This window comes from Syzygium oleosum, unplaced genomic scaffold (assembly GCF_021117445.2).
Source record: "Syzygium oleosum isolate NSW1041296 unplaced genomic scaffold, Sole_v2.1 Sole_v2.25, whole genome shotgun sequence".
NCBI classification, from domain to species: Eukaryota; Viridiplantae; Streptophyta; class Magnoliopsida; order Myrtales; family Myrtaceae; genus Syzygium; species Syzygium oleosum.
In genome coordinates, this window is record NW_026607509.1 from 3,838,880 (window position 1) to 3,857,327 (window position 18,448).

The window sequence follows — 18,448 nt, forward strand, 5'->3', positions numbered from 1 at the left end:
GGCAGCACATGAATGTGGGATTTAAGTGTCAAGATCAGCATCATATATTGCTCCACACAAAATGGCTGCAATAATTCAGAATTCAGAAGAAACATTCCCAGAGAATGTAAATTGACTTTTTTGATCTCATCTCATTAAGAAAATGCCCAACAACTGACTAAGAGGTTTTTATATTCCTAAATTTGCTTCCAAGTTGCCATTTAGTGTGTGTGGTACCAGTACGTACCATCGTGGTTCCGAATGCGAAGTCAACTGTACTTGAAGTGCCTCAATGAAAGTCAACTGTACTATCAATGAATCAAATATGTGCACTGTGCATCAATGATTAGATAATCAAAGCACAACCAAGAGAAGAAGTGAAAGGTCAACGATCAGATAGTCTTAAGCCAATAGTAGCTCGACACATCCAAAATTTCTCTAGATATTTGTAATCACTTCATAAAAATATTTTCACTGTATAAATATCGTGCTCCTGATATCGATCTGTTTAAACTCTGATTTGGATAGTGAAAGTTCTTCTAGCAACCCCACCGTCCCTATTGTCTAGTTCCTTCACATTCCTTATTAGCAAAGAGTTAAGTAGTTCAGTCATAAATGAAGCATCATATCTCGTTGCTGTTGCCAAGTTGAGAGGAGTTCAACCATTCAACTGACACCCTAATCAACTGACAAATGCTTCCATTAGATCTCGTGGAGTGAACGTCACCTTCACATGCTCCTTTTCTTTTCTAAAGAATCAATAAGGAAAGTTCAATTCTTTATCTAAGGGTTACTCCGTCGTGACAGACAGACTACATCCAAGAGTAGCAAGTTGGAATGAAGTATAAAACTCATCATTAAGTCTGGATAAGAACTGCATGAATCATGCTGCAACCTTTTTTGAGACTCAATACGTATGATGCCGATGTTCAAAGGCAACTCTATATATAAGAGCATTCTCATTATGTTTTAAAAAGAGCACAAAAGCTGAACTCGGATTCTCACTCTCTGAGCTAGAATTGCTGCTTGCTTTTTCCATTGCTTTTGCTTCATCTCTCGGTGATTAGAGGATAGCAAAATGATTATCCAGAAAGTCCTAAAGATGGTGTTTTTTCTGGTCTTTCTTGGGTGGCTTATGATTTGGACAATGCTGCCAACAAAAACTTACGAAGGCAAATGAACTCCCAATCTGCAGATGAAGCTCAATTCCACTTACTTTGGAGGGCAGGGTACGGTCACTGGCTTTTCTTTCTTCTCATGTTTTCGGCTTACAATTCACCTGTCCATGCTTATCGCACAACTAGTAAATACATATATATTGACATATACGTGACGAGATTTTCTTGTACTTGTTATTTGGATAACTAACTTTCTTGCGCACTCCGTAGTTTGTTTTTTCCTGATATTTTTTTCTCTTTCTCATTTGATTGCATTGCAACTTCTGTTCAGGCATAAATCTTCTGCTCCTAACGTTCCCAATAATGTTCATCGCTGCTTTTGGCTGTGTCTACCTCCATTTACAGAAGAAATCCGAGAAACCTTACACTTAAAGGTTACAACAATTTCTATTATATTCACATGCCATCTTATATCATTATCCACATACGTCAGAATTTAAGAACATTGGCCGTATGATAAAGTTACCTCTATATGGTTTTGCAGTGCCAGCAAAACTGAACGTTTGGCCTTCTTGCGACGACCGGTTCTGGTCATGCCTACTCTGGGGATTGTCACGCTGACAGAGCTCGCTTTTGTAGCCATGTTCATCGCTCTCTTGATTTGGTCTCTTGGCAATTACATTTATACCAGTTATAATGGCCACCTTCATATGGATAAAGGCGTGGAAGTGTAAGCAACTAAGCACAATTTATTCGGCTTTGTTTTTGCTAGGGACCTAATCCTAACATACACCAGAAGCACACATTGTGTTGGTGTTTTGTCAAAGTTCCAAAGCAAATGCTAATAAGAACTCATCATTTATCTTTTGTTGATCGCTCTCTTGGCGCCTGCGCAGGTGGTAGGCCAAGTTCAGGAGCGTGTCACTGAGGCTTGGGTATGTCGGAAACATCTGCTGGGCATTCTTGTTCTTCCCGGTGACAAGAGGGTCATCGATTTTGCCATTGGTTGGACTCACTTCAGAGTCAAGCATCAAGTATCACATTTGGTTGGGCCATCTCTCCAACCGCCTCTTCCTCCTCTACACCATTGGCTTCATCATTTACCGGGGCATCACCCATCAAATGTCTCAGGTCTACATCTTCAGGCATCCCCACCATTGGCTTCAATATCTTTCTTTCTTTTTTGTTGTGGTCATTGCAATGATTAGAATGAGAAAACTGAGAATTATTGGCGTTCACGAATTCCGTCCTTACAAGATGGAAAGTCATCTTCTGTTTCCAAATAGTAGTACTACTACCTCAATATCTTTCGTTCTTTCTTTCTTCTTTTTTGTTTTGGTTGCTAAAAACTGAGAATTATTGGCCTTGACAAGTTCCATCCGTACAGAAAGGAAAGTCTTTAGGTTCTCTGATCATGACATAAAGATATTGCCGTGCCACTTTATTCTCCGTTCTTTTTTCTTTTTTAGGTCAAAGCAGACGTGCTTCCTCCCTTCTCGCCTTTTTTGTCTGTCGAGAAAATATGGAATATTCTTAAATGACCCGTCTTTTGTGGGAAATTTTGTCGATGAAGCATTGCTGTTGTTTTATATGTCAATAAGTTATATGGTCTTTGAATCACTTATTCTTTGGTTGCATCTATATTGAAAAATCTACCATGCTAAGCAAAAAACTGAAAATAAAGAAATTTTGTGGGCAATTTTGTCAGATGCGTCATCTAGCTTAGATGTAATACGTCTACAAGCTAAGCGAGATATTGAACGGGGTATCAGGAAATGAAAAGTTAGAGAGTTTCATCCCAAAGATAGAAGACCACTTGTATAGAGGAATTATTGATACTCGAATTTAGACGACGTGAGATGCTTAACAAAGAGATTGCCGTTTAACGACACAAGAAGAACGGATTGTCAACTTGTCACTGGTGGGAAACTTTTCCGTCTGATAGGGACACCCCTTGGCGACATCGGTAATGCGTCAGATGATGTTCTGCGGTTACTACGCCGCCTGCAGAGATGATGAAAGATCAAGTTGGAGAGAGATTATCAGGATTGGTTAGAGAAACTTAACCTAAGCCTAAAACAAACATCCACTTGTTCGACTGTCATTGTTTTCTTTGCAATTTACTTTCCGATAATTTGATCTGGTTCAGATGTGTAATAGTTGTATAGTGTTTTCATTAATCCAATAATTCGAACAGGAAGCTGTTTCCAATATTCTTTTGTTATTGCAAGTCGTTTCAACCATTCCCGTTGTCGATATTGAGAATCTTAATTAATTTACGCACAAGGTTGCATATAACCATGAGGCGGTCATTTGCAGATGCTACAATGGAGCAGCACATGGGTATCAAACGTGGCCGGAGAGACAGCCCTGGTTTTTGCGGCGGCCATGTGGATTACGAGCTTCCGCCCCATTCGCAGGAAGATGTTCAAAGTTTTCTTCTACACCCACCAGCTCTATGCACTCTACATCATCTTCTACGTCTTGCACGTCGGTGCGGCCTATTTCTGCATGATTATCCCGGCGATTTTTCTCTTTGTCATCGATCGACACTTGAGGTTCCTGCAATCACGGCAACGAGCTAGATTACTCGCCGCACGCCTCTTGCCTTCCAGCATGATCGAGCTGAACTTTGCCAAAAGTCCAGGTGTGTGTTGCGATTGAAATGATTTGATAGAGCAAGCCTATATATACCGGAGCCTCCAGTTAGTTTAAAATCATATGAGGTACATGATGAAGAGACTTTCTCTGCTAAAAGAATACAAATGGCTATCAGGCGAAAGCCCACAAGTATCTCAACCTTTGAGCCTTTAGGAACGGTTGAGCCATAGAAGTTATTATATCGGCTTATTTCAATCAACTAAGTCATTTACATATCAAGAAATAATGAAACACACTCGGTCCCAGTCGAAAATAAAAGTTTCCACATAATATTTACTTTTTGAATTGTGATTGATTCTGTCCATCACGTCATTCACAGAATAAATCTATTAAATAGCTTCACATTGGACTAGTAGGGCTAGATACATAACTTGATAATACATACAAAACTTCTCACTCTAATTTTGTTGCATATATGTTACTATTAAAATGATGAGTTTACTCATTACATTCGCATTTTGTGTTTGGATCACTGAATTAGCTTCTTAAGAAGCGGGTAAGTCACAGTATACAGTACCTATTGAAAGAACCAAGCCACATGAAATTTTCCCTAGATTTTTTGGGTCATAAGTTTTCTTTTGCATGATCATTTTACATGCAAAACCACTTTGCTCTATTAATTGCAGAGGTAAAATACAACCCAACGAGCATCATGTTCATAAACATACCAAGCATCTCCAAGCTGCAATGGCACCCATTCACGGTTACATCCAGCAGCAACATGGAGACTGACCGGTTCAGCGTGGCCATCAAATGTGGAGGAAGCTGGTCTCAACGCCTCTTCCAATCTCTCTCCTCTTCCTCTTCTTCTCTGGATCATATTCAAGTCTCTGTGGAAGGACCCTATGGACCGGCTTCTTCTCAATTCCTTAGGTCAATGCCTCCTCTAATTTCTCAACATCTCTTAGATGTAATCGTATGTTTTTTACAGTACGTTGCAATCGCATCTATTATCGACCATGAAAACTGCATTTATCGCCCCCAAATCACACATTTATATGATGACCAGGTAGCAAGTGTGTTGAGAACTTAAACGGATATGCGGCTTCAATTAGCTTTTTCCTTCTAAAGACCACTCTTTCAATTGTACAAAAGCTCATCTGGAGTACTGACTAGGCGAACTTATGCAGGCACGAAACGCTGGTGATGGTGAGCGGAGGAAGTGGCGTCACTCCGTTCATCTCCATAATCTGCGAGATCATCCACCAAGCCAACCAACAACAACCCGATACTGCTGCCTCATCAAAGCTCCCGCACATGCTCTTCATATGTGCCTTCAAGAAATCCGCCGACCTCGCCGTCCTTGACCTCTTGCTTCCCCTCTCTCTCACTTCCTCCTCCCACCTCCCCCCTGAACTCCACCTCCGGATCGAGGCCTACGTCACCCAAGACCATCACCAGCAGCTTGACCCCGCCTGGAAGCTCATCCAAACCACCTGGTTCAAGCCCGACCCTCTTGACTCCCCCATCACCCCCGCCCTTGGCTCCAACTCCTGGCTCTGGCTCGGCGCCACCATAGCATCCTCATTTGCCATGTTCCTTCTCTTGTTGGGGATCGTGACCCGCTACTACATCTACCCGATTGAGCATGGTGGGGATGGAAATTACCATTACTCATATTGGATGCTTTGGGAGATGTTCTTGATGTGCGCTTGCGTGTTCTTGGCCTCGAGTGGTGTTTTCTTGTGGCGCAAGAAAGGGGGTGCTGTCGGAGGGAGGCAAGTGAAGAGTGTGGAGGTCCCGATGCCTACAGCATCACCCGGGTCGTGGTTAAGCAATGTGGAGGAGAGAGAGGTGGAGAGTTTTCCGTATCTGTCGCTGGTTCAAGCTACGAATGTACATTTTGGGGGGAGGCCTGACCTTAAAAGTAAGCTTCTTATTATGTGACATTCCTGACAACTAAAACTTACCCGTGCATGCGAGAAAAGTTTTTGCTTAGCTGATAACTTTCCTAATTTAACGACAATATATGGATGAAAATGATGAAGAGTAAGAGCATGACCTTCGAAGCCCGATATCAGGCCTGAACAGGCCTAATGATGAAGCCCAAGAGGCCGAAAAGGGAGTCATATTCAATCCCGATATCAGCCCAAAAGACCCAAAATATGTCAAATGTGCAGGCTTGTCAGGCCTGATTAAGGAACGTTGGACACTTGATCAGATTTATCTTTCTAGGAACTGATTCTTTTCTGGTTTTCCTTGTTGACCTTTTGAAATTTTGCCTTGCAGAGTTACTGTCAGAGTGCATAGGGCCGGACACAGGAGTCTTTGTCTGTGGACCCAGAGAAACGAGGCACGAGGTTGCCAAGATATGTGCGTCCGGTTTGGCAGAGAATCTCAATTTTGAGTCCATCAGCTTCAACTGGTGATGGATTCGCTTTAATTAAGCACGGGCACAACGTGTATATCAAGCACGACTAGGTTGTGTTTTCGTGTTGTCGTCGCATTGTATTCCTCATTGTCTATCGGTGTGAGACAGTGCATCAGTTGATTTGTGTGGTCTGTGTCTGCGAGTTAAAAATTGCTCTTGAATGATGCTGTGATTAGCCTTGGAATCGGTTTACTTCCCACTCCAGTCAATCCATATGGTGGTGGAATGAAATCTGGAGACATGAGAATGGCTTTTGAGACACAAGAGATGATCTTGTTTCATATCTTTTCACATGATATGGTTTAATGTTATTTTCCATCTTCCCTACTCTTATTTTTGAGATACATGTGTAAATTGTGTTAGAAAAGTCTTATATCGAATAATTTGTATGATATTGAGCAGTTAATATATCCTAATTGGCTCATAACTTATTAGCTTAAACTTTTGAGTGAAAATGGATCCAACCGGATATATTGATGGGCTTGAATTTGGGCTACCTCTTAGCGATCTATCGGACTGATGTTGTGCGCTCTTCCAGACTCTGTTTGTGCACGTGTTGATCTTTGATTGCCCGATAATTAATATCATAAGCCTCATTAGCGTTATTGTTATCCCACAAATCTCTCAAACTCAAGTGGCGGTTCACAGTTATACGCATCTAATTACTGTGGAGTTACATTGGATTTACACTTGGTCCTCCTAAAAAGTATGCGGGTTGTACATTCTCTCATCATAATTGAATTTATCAACTATATAAATTATATCAATCAAAGATTAAGATCATACAAGCTAGATTTGTTACATGACTCTTACTCTTAAATGACTGATAAATATGTCTAGCATTCCAAGAAGATAGATTTATGAGAATTTACCAAACATTAACTAAACATAGAAACAACACTACAATAAAACACTCTTCTTAAATCGTGCACCAATATCGGGAGCCGAACAGACATCAACATCGAACTTATAAATCAACAAAGTTAGCTATTGACAACCATTAAAATCAATAACTTGTCAACTGAATCTTCGCATAATCAGCAACTTCTAATGAATTGGGTTTAATTACCAGTAGTTCAGTAATAAGTAAAGCATCTTTATCGGGTTGCTACCACCAGGTTGAGAGGAGTCTAACCTTTTAATTGACATCCTAATCAACTGAAAAATGCTTTCATTAGATCTCGTGGATTGGACGTCACCTTCACACTTTTCTTTCTAAAAATTCAATAAGGAAAGAGCAATTTGCATGGATAAATGTGGCTCTTACTTTATTAAGGGTTGATTCCATTGTGACGACGGACTACATCCAAGAGCAGCAATTTGGAACGAAGTATAAAGCTCGCGCTTAAGTCTGAGAGAAGAATTGCATGAATCATGCTGCAACTTTTTTGTGACTCCATCGCGTGATGTTGATATTCAAAGGCAGCTCTATATATAAGAGCACTCTCATTAGGTTTTTAAAAACCACAAATAGCTAAACTCAGTTTCTCACTCTCTGTGCTAGAATTGCTTCTTCCTTTTTATATTGCGTTTGCTTCATCTCTCGGTGATTAGAGTATACCAAGATGGTTATCCTGAAAGTCCTAAAGATGGTTTTTTTACTGGTCTTTCTTGGGTGGCTCCTCATTTGGATAATGCTGCCCACAAAAACTTACAAATACAAATGGACTTCCAATCTGAAGGTGAAGCTTCACTCCACTTACTTTAAAGGGCAGGGTATGATCTCTGGCTTCTCTTTCTTCTTGTCTTTTCCGCTGCCGATTCACCCGCCTGGCACAACTAGTATATACATGTTCATCGACAACAACGTATGAAAGAGGACGCGATTTTGTGGTATTTATTATTTGGATAACTAACTATACACTCCACAGTTTGATTTTTTCCTGATGTTCTGTCTCTTTTTCTCATCTGATTGCATTGCAACTTCTGTTCAGGTATAAATCTACTGCTCCTCACGTTCCCCATAATGTTCATCGCTGCTTTTGGCTGTGTCTACCTCCATTTACAGAAGAAATCCGAGAAACCTTACACTAAAAGGTTACAACAATTTCTATTATATTCACATGCCATCTTATATTATTATTCACATACGTCAGAGTTTAAGAACATTGGCCGTATGATAAAGTTACCTCGATATGGTTTTGCAGTGCCAGCAAAACTGGACGTTTGGCCTTCTTGCGACGACCGGTTCTGGTCATGCCTACTCTGGGGATTGTCACGCTGACAGAGCTCGCTTTTGTAGCCATGTTCATTGCTCTCTTGATTTGGTCTCTTGCCAATTACATATATGTCAGTTATACTGGCCACCTTCATATGGATAAAGGGGTGGAAGTGTAAGCAACTAAGCGGCTTTGTTTTTGCTAAGGACCTAATCCTAACATACACCAAAAGCACACATTATGTTGGTGTTTTGTCAAAGTTCAAAAGCAAATGCTAATAAGAGCTCATCATTTAGCTTTTGTTGATCGCTCTCTCGGCGCCTGTGCAGGTGGCATGCCAAGTTCAGGAGCGTGTCGCTGAGGCTTGGGTACATTGGTAACATCTGCTGGGCATTCTTGTTCTTCCCAGTGACAAGAGGGTCATCGATTTTGCCATTGGTTGGACTCACATCAGAGTCAAGCATCAAGTATCACATTTGGTTGGGCCACATCTCCAACCTCCTCTTCCTCCTCCACACCATTGGCTTCATCATTTACTGGGGCATCACCCATCAAATGTCTCAGGTCTACATTTTCAGGCATCGCCACTATTGGCTTCAATAACTTTCTTTCTTTTTTGTTGTGGTTACTGCAACGATTAGAATGAGAAACTGAGAATCATTGGCGTTCACAAATTCCGTCCTTACAAAAGGGAAAGTCCTTTATGCCATCTGATCATGACATAAAGATATTGCAGTGCCACTTTATTCTTGATTCTTTTGCTTTTTGCTGGGGTGCGTGTGTAGGGTAAACAGATGTGCTTCGTCGTTTCTTCTTGTCCTTTCTGTCTCAAGAGAAAATATGGCATAATCTGATTTAACCTGTCTTTTGAGGGAAATTTCCTCGATGAAGCATTGCTGTTATATTAGAGTCAAGAAGTCATATATGGTCTTTGAATGACTTAGCTAAGCGAGATATTGAAAGGGGTACCAAGAAATTAAATGTTAAGAGAGTTTCATCCCGAAAATTAGGTTACTTTACGGAGGACAGAAGACCACACGTATACAAGAACGATCGAAACTCATATTTAAACGACGTAAAATGCTTAATATAGAGATTCCCTTTCAACGACACAAAAAGAATGGATTGTCAATTTGTCGTGGCCATTCTATTTGGTGGGAAACTTTTCTTTTGCGACGTCGACAATGCTTGGGATGATATTATGTGATCGCTCTGTCACCTAAAGAGATGATAAAAGATAAAGTGGGTGAGAGATTATTAGGAATAATTAGAGGCTAAACCCAAAACTAAAACAGACATCTACTCATTAGATGATTTTAATTCTTTTCGCAACTTTGCTTTCGAATAATTTGATGTGGGTCAGATACGTAATCGTCGTCCCGTATCTTCATAAATCCAATAATCTGTAAGTCATTTTAACCATGCACACTGTTGATATTGAGAATCTGAATTCACGCACAAGGTTGCATATAATCATGGGCCGGTTGTTGCAGATGCTAGAATGGAGCAGCTCATGGGTATCGAACGTGGCCGGAGAGATCGCCATGGTTTTCGCGGTGGCCATGTGGATTACGAGCTTCCGCCCCATTCGCAAGAAAAGGTTCGAAGTTTTCTTCTACACCCACCAGCTCTACGCAATCTACATCATCTTCTATGTCTTGCATGTCGGCGCGGCCTATTTCTGCATGATTATCCCGGGGATTTTTCTCTTTGTCATCGATCGACACTTGAGGTTCCTACAGTCCCGGCAACGAGCTAGATTACTCGCCGCACGCCTCTTGCCCTCCGGCACGATCGAGCTCAACTTTGCCAAAAGCCCAGGTGTGTGTCGCGATTGAAATGATTTCATAGAGCAAGCTTATATACATCTCAGCCTCCAGCTAGTTCAAAATCATACGAGGTATATGAAGAGGCGTTTTTTGCTAAAAGAATACAAATACAAATGACTATTAGGCGAAAGCCCACACGTATCTCGACGTTCGAGCCAACTAATTGATTGAGACCCATAAAATTGAAATTCCAAAAGGTCAAATATAGAAGCTGTTGAGCCACGAAAGTTACTATATCGGCTTGTTCTGATCGGCTATGCCACTTACGTATCAAAAAATAGTGAGATACACGATTGGTCTTGCTTGAATAAAGAAATTCCCACATAATCTCTACTTTTTGAATTGTGATTGGTTCTGTCTATCATGTCATTCATAAGATAAATTCACTTGATAAGCTTTCATAACAGACAAAAAAAGAAGTTTTTATTGAACTAGTAGGTCTAGATACAAAAATTGATAACATAGAGAACTTCTCACTCTAATTATGTCGCATACATGTTACTGAAAAGGATGTGTTCTGCGTTTGGGTTACTGAATAAGCTTATTCAGAAACAGGCAAGTCATAGTTTAGCTACAAATCAGTGAACAATCCAGGCCACGTGCAATTTTCCTCAGAATTTTGGGTCATATGTCATCTTTTGCATGATCTTTTACATGTAAAAACACTTTCCTCAATTAAATTGCAGAGGTAAAATACAACCCGACGAGCGTCATGTTCATAAACATACCAAGCATCTCCAAGCTGCAATGGCACCCCTTCACGGTCACATCCAGCAGCAACATGGAGCCTGACCAACTCAGCGTGGCCATCAAATGTCAAGGAAGCTGGTCTCACCGCCTCTTCCAATCTCTCTCCTCTTCTTCTTCATCTTCTCTGGAACGCCTTGAAGTCTCTGTGGAAGGACCCTATGGACCGGCTTCTTCTCAATTCCTTAGGTCAATGCCTCCTCTAATTCTTTCAACATTTCTTATATGTAATCGCATATCTACATTGCAATTCTATCTATTATCGACCATGCAAACTGAATTTATCACCCATGTATCAGACATTTATATAATGACCTGGTAGGCAGTGTGTTGAGAAAGTAAATGGATTGTAGCTTCAATTAGCATTCTTGTTCTAGAGACTACTCTTTCAATTGTGCGCAAAGCTCATCTCGAGTACTGACTAGGCGAACTCATGCAGGCACGAGACGCTGGTGATGTTGAGCGGAGGAAGCGGCATTGCTCCATTCATCTCCATAATCCGTGAGATCATCCATGAAGCCAACCTACAACAACCCGACACCACCGCCTCGTCAAAGTTCCCGCGCATGCTCCTCGTATGCGCCTTCAAAACATCCGCCGACCTCGCCATCCTTGACCTCTTGCTTCCCCTCTCTCTCCCTCCCACCTTCCACCTCCCTCCTCAACTCCACCTCCAGATTGAGGCCTACGTCACCCAAGATCACGGACTGCAGCTCGATCCCTCCCACAAGCTCATCCAAACTGCCTGGTTCAAGCCCGACCCTCTCGACTCCCCCATCACCCCCATCCTTGGCTCCAACTCCTGGCTCTGGCTGGGTGCCATCATAGCCTCTTCGTTTGCCATGTTCCTTCTCTTGTTGGGGATCGTGACCCGCTACTACATCCACCCGATCGAGCATGGCAAGGACGGGCCTTACCATTTCTCGTATTGGACGCTTTGGGAGATGTTCTTAACGTGCGCTTGCGTGTTCGTGGCCACGAGTGGCATTTTCTTGTGGCGCAAGAAAGGGGGCGCCGTCGAAGGGTGGCAAGTGAAGAGTATGGAGATCCCGACGCCGACAGTGTCACCTGGGTCGTGGTTCAGCAATGTGGAGGAGAGAGGGGCGGAGAGTATTCCGCATCAGTCGCTGGTTGAAGCTACGAATGTGCATTACGGGGCGAGGCCTGACCTCAGAAGTAAGCTTCTTATCATGTGACCTTCTTGACGACTAAAACTTAGACATGCAAGAGTTTTTGCTTAGCTGATAAATTCTCTAGTTTAACTAGGATATATGGGTGAAAATGACGACGAGTAAAAGCATACCCTTGGAAGCCCGACGATATCAGGCCTGAACCGGCCTAACGATGGAGCCTAAAAGGCCGAAAGGGGGTCATATTCAAGCCTGATCAGCCCAAGAGACCCAAATTGTGTCAAATGTCCGGGCTTGTCGGGCCTAACTAAGGACCGTGGGGTACTTGATTAGATATATTTTTCTAGGAACTGATTCTTTTCTTGTTTTCCTTGTTGCCCTTTTGAAATTTTGTCTTTGCAGAGATACTGTCGGAGTGCAAAGGGCCAGACACAGGAGTTTTCGTATGCGGGCCCAGAAAAATGAGGCACGAGGTTGCCAATGTATGTGGGTCCGGCTTGGGAGAGAACCTGAATTTTGAGTCCATCAGCTTTAACTGGTGATGATGGATTAGTTTCAATTAAGCACGGGGACAACGTGTATTTCGAGCATAACTAGGTTGTGTTTTCGTGTTGTCATCGCGTTCGTTCCTCTGTGTCTTGTGGTGTGAGAACGCGCATCAGCTGATTTGTGTGATCCGTGTCTATAATTTGCTAATGACGATATGATTCAACCTCGAAATCCCGTGCATTTCCTATCTGTCGACTCCAATTAATCGATACAATCGTAAAACGAAAAGATACGAATTGGACAATAAACTTAAATCCGAGCTAGCTGTCAACGGCGGGAAGCCAATAAATTTACAATTTTCATGAACGGAACGCACAACTTATTGGGTCGCATACGGAGAGTGCAAGAGATCCGATGCTGGACATTGTAGATGGCCCTTTTTGCCGTGCGAGAACAGCTTGGATGGAACAAAAGTGTACATAGGAGTAATCAATGGAGGAAAGTCTAAAGGAGGGGGACGTAGAAAATGCACCTCATCGCAAGTGACAAGAGTCAGCTGGCCCGGATTCTTCCATGCAGCAAAGATAATAACATTGTAATAATTCAACAATAATAAAGATTGTCATAATAATAATAAAAACAACTGTATGTTCTTTGTCACATATTAAGATTTAAGAGTCTTAACCAAAAGCTGTTCTTGTCCTAAACCATTAGTGTGACTGCGTATCTTGTAAGAATCCTGCCAGAGATTATCATGTTAGGAAGGAGTGTTCACAAGGAAGCCAATGCTGCGTGGTGTGTATTTGATAGCTTATTACTTTCGTAGCGGAAAAGGTGTTCACAATTAATGAATGTTGCGTTGGAAGGAACGACAAAAGCCATGCACTTGCACTGTGTTCTGCAAGATGATATGCTGGCCTGTCAGTCTCACGTTGGAGTCAACTATCTACCTCCCGAAAGTGCGCGCTCAAATCGACTCTCGATACGTTACTTCACCCGTCGCTTTTGCTTTAGGGAATCCCTCATTTGTTCCCGACGAACTTTGCTATATAATCATGTACGCAGAGGGTATATTAATGGCAAACTCTGAGAGACAGCGAGAGACAGAGATGGAAGACGCTTGTTGCGAAGGCATGAAGAGGGTGATGAGATTAGCCATGAAAGTCCTAATCGTGGTCGTTTTCCTTGGGTACATTTTGATACTGATAATGATGCCCACCAACACTTTCTACCTACGCTGGATGCCAAACATTCGCAGCAAAACCCGTTCCACGTACTTCGGACAACAAGGTACTTTTGCTCGTACTCGATTTGTCTAGCAGTTGCAACCTCTAGCTCATTTTGCCCTTTTTATGACACGAATTCTTGCCGTTTGCATCGCTTGTGCAATTTCATTATTTCAAAGAGAGAGAGAGAGAGATTAAGAAAATAATAATGATGAAAGAAAACAGAGAAACACAAGGGCTAGCTGAACTTCTCTCAATCCTTCTTTGTCTTTCGTTCAGGAGCAAGTCTTCTGATCTATGCGTTCCCCATTCTATTCATTGCTATATTGGGTGCTTTTTACTCGCATCTGAGGAAGAGAGGTGTAGATCGCAGCGACTCAAGGTGACCTGCTCTATTCGCTTGGAAATATCCCTGCCAGAAATTGTTCTCTTTACAATTCAAGCGAACACCGATGACATGTTATTTTTTTCCCCTGTCAACAGAGTGCGTTCCCGCTACGACTCATGGAAGATGCCGGCGTTGGTCAAAGGCCCTCTAGGAATTGTTTCTTGGATAGAGCTCGCCTTCTTGGCCATGTTCGTAGCTTTATTAGTATGGTCTTTCTCCTCTTACGTGCATGCTATGTTTGCAAATGTCACGCAAGAGGCAATCCAAGTGAGGGAGCGAGTGTGAGTACTGCTAATCTTTAGAAGTTTGCACATTAAAGCGCACATAAATGCTGTGCGAAGAGTGAAAGGAATTTTCCTTTGGCAGGTGGGAAGTTAAGCTAGATAGTGCAGCTCTGTTGCTTGGCCTGGTTGGGAACATCTGCTTAGCCTTCTTGTTCTTCCCCGTCACGAGAGGATCCTCAGTTTTGCAGTTCATTGGTGTGACCTCTGAGGCGAGTGTCAAGTACCACATCTGGCTCGGCCACGTCACCATGGCTCTCTTCACCGCGCATGGCTTGTGCTATGTCATGTTCTGGGCCAATACTCACCAGATCTCGGAGGTAATTTGCAACACTGAACTGCAAGTTTTGTAACTTCTGACACAGCTTTGCACAAACTTTATAAAGCTTGAAGCATTTTGATCCGGGATGCAGATGATAAAATGGGACGAGGTTGGAGTTTCCAACGTGGCAGGGGAAATATCGTTACTGGCCGGAGTGGTGATGTGGGCGACGGCGTTTCAGGGCATAAGGAGAAAGATATTCGAACTCTTCTTCTACACTCACTACCTGTACATTATTTTCGTCCTGTTTTTTGTACTTCATGTCGGGTTTTCCACTGCCTGCATCATGCTTCCCGGGTTCTACCTCTTCTTAATCGATCGATACCTGCGGTTCTTGCAATCCCAACGGAAGATTGGGCTTGTTTGCGCTCGGGTCCTACCCTGTCAAGCAGTTGAATTGAACTTCTCAAAGAGCCCAGGTAGAGTCGAAATACCAATTTGATCTGCAATCTTTTTGCCTCCACTTGCTTTTATTTTTGCCGTATTACTTCCTCCGTCTGGTTTCAGGATTGAGCTATGCTCCAACTAGCACAGTGTTTGTCAACGTCCCTAGCATATCTAAGCTACAATGGCATCCTTTCACTATTACATCAAGTAGTAATTTGGATCGTGACCAGCTAAGTGTGGTGGTAAAAAGCGAAGGAAGATGGACTAAGATGTTGTATGAGATCGTATCCTCTTCCTCGACTGTAGAGAGGCTCGAGATTTCGCTTGAAGGGCCATATGGAACTCCTTCGACCGATTTGCTGAGGTGAGTCCTTTAGAAGCAGTTATTTGTGGGAAAAAATAATAATGTTTTGACATTACAAGGAAATGCTACAAAACACCATAACTAGACCTGTCAGATATCTAGACTAAATATACTTTCGGACATAGGAAAAGTGCCAGTGATCGTTGCGCTAGTATTTGTTTATTGAATATCAATCCCTACTATCTCGGCTTAGATGCCCTGTAAGTTTAAGCTTGATCAAGATGGCCGAAACATTCTACAGGCACGACATGCTGGTGATGATTAGCGGAGGGAGTGGCATCACACCTTTCATCTCCATCATTCGGGAGCTCCTCTTCACAGCCAACGCGGCGAGTCATAAGGCTCCGCGAATTCTTCTCATATGCGCTTTCAAGAAAGAACTTGATCTGGCAATGCTGGAACTCCTCCTCCCTGTCTCGGGCACGAATCTCGACATTTCCCGCCTTCACCTTCAAATTGAAGCCTATGTGACAAGAGAGAAAGAGACTGTAAAAGATGATCAGGAGCTCATCCGAACCGTGTGGCTCAAGCCTAGTACAAATGATGTACCAGTTTCTGCAGTTTTAGGTAGTGGAAGCTGGCTGTGGCTAGGACTAATAATTTCATCATCCTTCGCAATATTCCTAGTACTTGTTGGAATTATAACCCGATATTACATATACCCGACCGAACGTGACTCAAACGGAATGTACTCGTTTGCTTCGAGAGCTGCTCTGTACATGGTGTTTGCTTGCGTCTCCATAGCTGCAAGTGCCGCCGGTGCTTTTCTTTGGAACAAGAAACAGAGTTTGAGGGAATTGGTGCAGATACAAGACATGAAAACTCCACCAACAGCATCACCAATTGCCGGAGTCTACGGCGGTGACTGGGAGTTGGAAAGCCTCCCTCACCAAACTCTCATTCAATCGACCAATGTGCACTATGGCAAAAGGCCCGACCTCAAGAGTGAGCATTTCTTCTGAACTGCTTTTAGTCATCAAAAATTCGAACTTGGGAAGAAAGACATCAGTTTAAAAAACTAGCTCATGATTAAATGGACATGCTTCTAACTGGAAAGATCAGTGAAACATTAACTTATGGAGGTTAAATTGACTTTGGTTGCAGAGATTTTGCTGGGCATTGAAGGGTCCAGCATTGGAGTGCTTGTTAGTGGTCCACGGAAGATGAGACAAGATGTAGCTGCTGTATGTTCATCTGGGTTGATACCCAACCTACACTTCCAGTCCATCAGTTTTAGCTGGTGACATCAAGAAACAACATTGTGATCATTGTCTTGCTACGCAAACATAGAGAGGTTCATGGTGAAAATAAGTTCGATCCTCAGTTTTAATAGACAGAGTGAGCAGGATAAAATTAAGCATCTTCTTTTCTTTTCTTTTGCCTTTTGTTTTCGTGTTTATGGCCAGGTAAAAACCAGTATCTTTGAACTGCATATATTTCCACACCATTCTCTGGGCATTATCAAGGGGGAAAACTATTAAGTGAAAGTTGATAAAGATAAAGCAAAAGCATGCAACGAAAAAGCGCTGATAGCGAGTATTTCCAAATGAGAAAATTGTCCACACCGCCCATTGGTCACATTGGCATATACACTTTTAACAACTTCCCGGTACTCTGACCAAAAAAAAAAAAAAAACTTCCCGGTACATCCTTCAAACAACTTTTGGTGAATTTCTCTCCTGAAATGTCCCAAATGGCAATGTCATGGTGTTGATGGGAGGAATGTCTCGGCAAATCAATGCATGAATAATATCACCAAATGTGAAGTTAGAACTACCACGACCATATATTAAGCACGGAGGGTCACTCACCAGATTATCCATAGTACGGGTGGAGTACAGACAATTTTTCCTTTCCAAAGAACTTCAAGAACGCTTGCTCAGAAATTGAAATGGTAAAGAACAAAGTGAAATACCAACGGGTGTATGATCACATTCCATCTCACCATTTGATCTAGTCAGGATTAATGTAGCTTGTACAGAGTTTACCGTGCAAAAAAGAAACTATGAAGCCAATCGAGCAGCTTCATGGATAGACAGCAAAGAGACTACATACACAAATAGGGCTGTTGTAATGAAAGAAAATCTGCTTAACAGAAAAAGGTGCAAAATATTTCAATTTCAGATGCCCATCCCTAGTGCACAAAGATAGTAGATTTTCTATAAGCTACCCTGCCCGCTGAAAACATATCTGATCGAGCAGCAGCCCTGATGGGATGCGTTTCAACAAGGGCTGCACATTCTTTCAGCCAACCTAATCTGTATCCTTGATAAGAAGTCCTTAGAAAACTATACTGTAGGCGATGGCTTTAGCAAGCAACATAGTTCTAATGCTCCAAAGAGTTCTTCAAATCTTCGGTATGACTTTGCAAATATGGCAACTTCACTGGCTGGGTTTCCTGCCGTCAAGCATGTCTTGATGTCTTCTGGCTGGTCAAAAGGAAAACACCTGATTATAGCCCCAGTTTCTTCTTTTACTCTCAACTCATCCCGGTCGCTGTAGCCATATGCCAGCCATGGAATTAGGAAGCCAAGCAAATGTGCTTGCAGAGTTCTCCGTAGTTTTTTAAGGAACGTACACAAAAGAGAACCATCATGAAAAAGATGACGGCACAGGATACCTTGCTGACCAAGAGCCTCTTGCCCATTTGCCCTAGGAAATTGCTTCTTTCAATTCATCATCGAAGCTCACATCCACAATGTTCCTGCGCGAAGTAAATGCTCCTTTAAATCGAAACCATGAATAAAGTTGAACAGAAATAACATTGCAGGAGACAAAGATAATCGCGAAACACAGGTTTCTTTCTATTTATGTAACTACAACGAAATTATTAAAACATTAATATGGTTGACCGAACTTCTCAAAATCCAATCCTGAAGTTCAATTAGAGATGCACCAGAGAATGTATATTGACTTCTTCGAATTCATCTCATTATTAAAATGCCTTACATCTGACTTTTTCAAATTCATCTCCTAAATTTACTTCCAAGTTGCCAT

At 42.2% G+C, this 18,448-nt stretch overlaps 2 protein-coding genes and 1 pseudogene across 4 annotated transcripts; all 3 read left to right on the top strand.

Annotated features, from left to right (window-relative positions):
* The first annotated feature begins 33 nt into the window (after positions 1 to 33).
* Positions 34 to 6,127, top strand: LOC115671612 (ferric reduction oxidase 4-like; annotated as a pseudogene).
* A 1,324-nt stretch (positions 6,128 to 7,451) lies between these two features.
* Positions 7,452 to 12,608, top strand: LOC115671513 (ferric reduction oxidase 4). 3 transcript variants are annotated; one of them, XM_056302690.1, is made up of 8 exons: positions 7,452 to 7,845; positions 8,064 to 8,166; positions 8,277 to 8,462; positions 8,618 to 8,852; positions 9,782 to 10,109; positions 10,804 to 11,053; positions 11,304 to 12,040; positions 12,122 to 12,364. In XM_056302690.1, exons 1-8 carry the CDS (start codon positions 7,695 to 7,697, stop codon positions 12,124 to 12,126), a joined length of 1,995 nt encoding a protein of 664 aa, XP_056158665.1. In that variant the 5' UTR covers positions 7,452 to 7,694; the 3' UTR covers positions 12,127 to 12,364. The 3 variants fall into 3 exon arrangements, with proteins under 3 accessions (XP_056158665.1, XP_030448965.2, XP_056158666.1); XM_030593105.2 differs by lacking the exon at positions 12,122 to 12,364 and adding an exon at positions 12,397 to 12,608 and having other exon boundaries at positions 7,454 to 7,845; XM_056302691.1 differs by lacking the exons at positions 7,452 to 7,845; positions 12,122 to 12,364 and adding exons at positions 7,858 to 7,962; positions 12,397 to 12,608.
* A 779-nt stretch (positions 12,609 to 13,387) lies between these two features.
* LOC115671611 (ferric reduction oxidase 2-like) lies at positions 13,388 to 16,811 on the top strand. Its single transcript, XM_030593245.2, has 8 exons — positions 13,388 to 13,773; positions 13,989 to 14,091; positions 14,193 to 14,378; positions 14,464 to 14,698; positions 14,792 to 15,119; positions 15,208 to 15,451; positions 15,693 to 16,396; positions 16,556 to 16,811. The coding sequence occupies exons 1-8, from the start codon at positions 13,389 to 13,391 to the stop codon at positions 16,693 to 16,695; spliced, it is 2,325 nt and encodes a 774-aa protein (XP_030449105.2). The 5' UTR covers position 13,388; the 3' UTR covers positions 16,696 to 16,811.
* The last annotated feature ends 1,637 nt before the right edge of the window (positions 16,812 to 18,448 follow it).

Coding starts and splice junctions, on each gene's coding strand:
- LOC115671513 (XM_030593105.2), top strand. CDS start 7,695: ATGGTTATCCTGAAAGTCCTAAAGATGGTTTTTTTACTGGTCTTTCTT. Junction 8,167..8,276: donor GAGAAACCTTACACTAAAAG/GTTACAACAATT, acceptor ATGGTTTTGCAG/TGCCAGCAAAACTGGACGTT. Junction 11,054..11,303: donor GCTTCTTCTCAATTCCTTAG/GTCAATGCCTCC, acceptor GAACTCATGCAG/GCACGAGACGCTGGTGATGT.
- LOC115671611 (XM_030593245.2), top strand. CDS start 13,389: ATGATATGCTGGCCTGTCAGTCTCACGTTGGAGTCAACTATCTACCTC. Junction 14,699..14,791: donor ATACTCACCAGATCTCGGAG/GTAATTTGCAAC, acceptor TCCGGGATGCAG/ATGATAAAATGGGACGAGGT. Junction 16,397..16,555: donor CAAAAGGCCCGACCTCAAGA/GTGAGCATTTCT, acceptor CTTTGGTTGCAG/AGATTTTGCTGGGCATTGAA.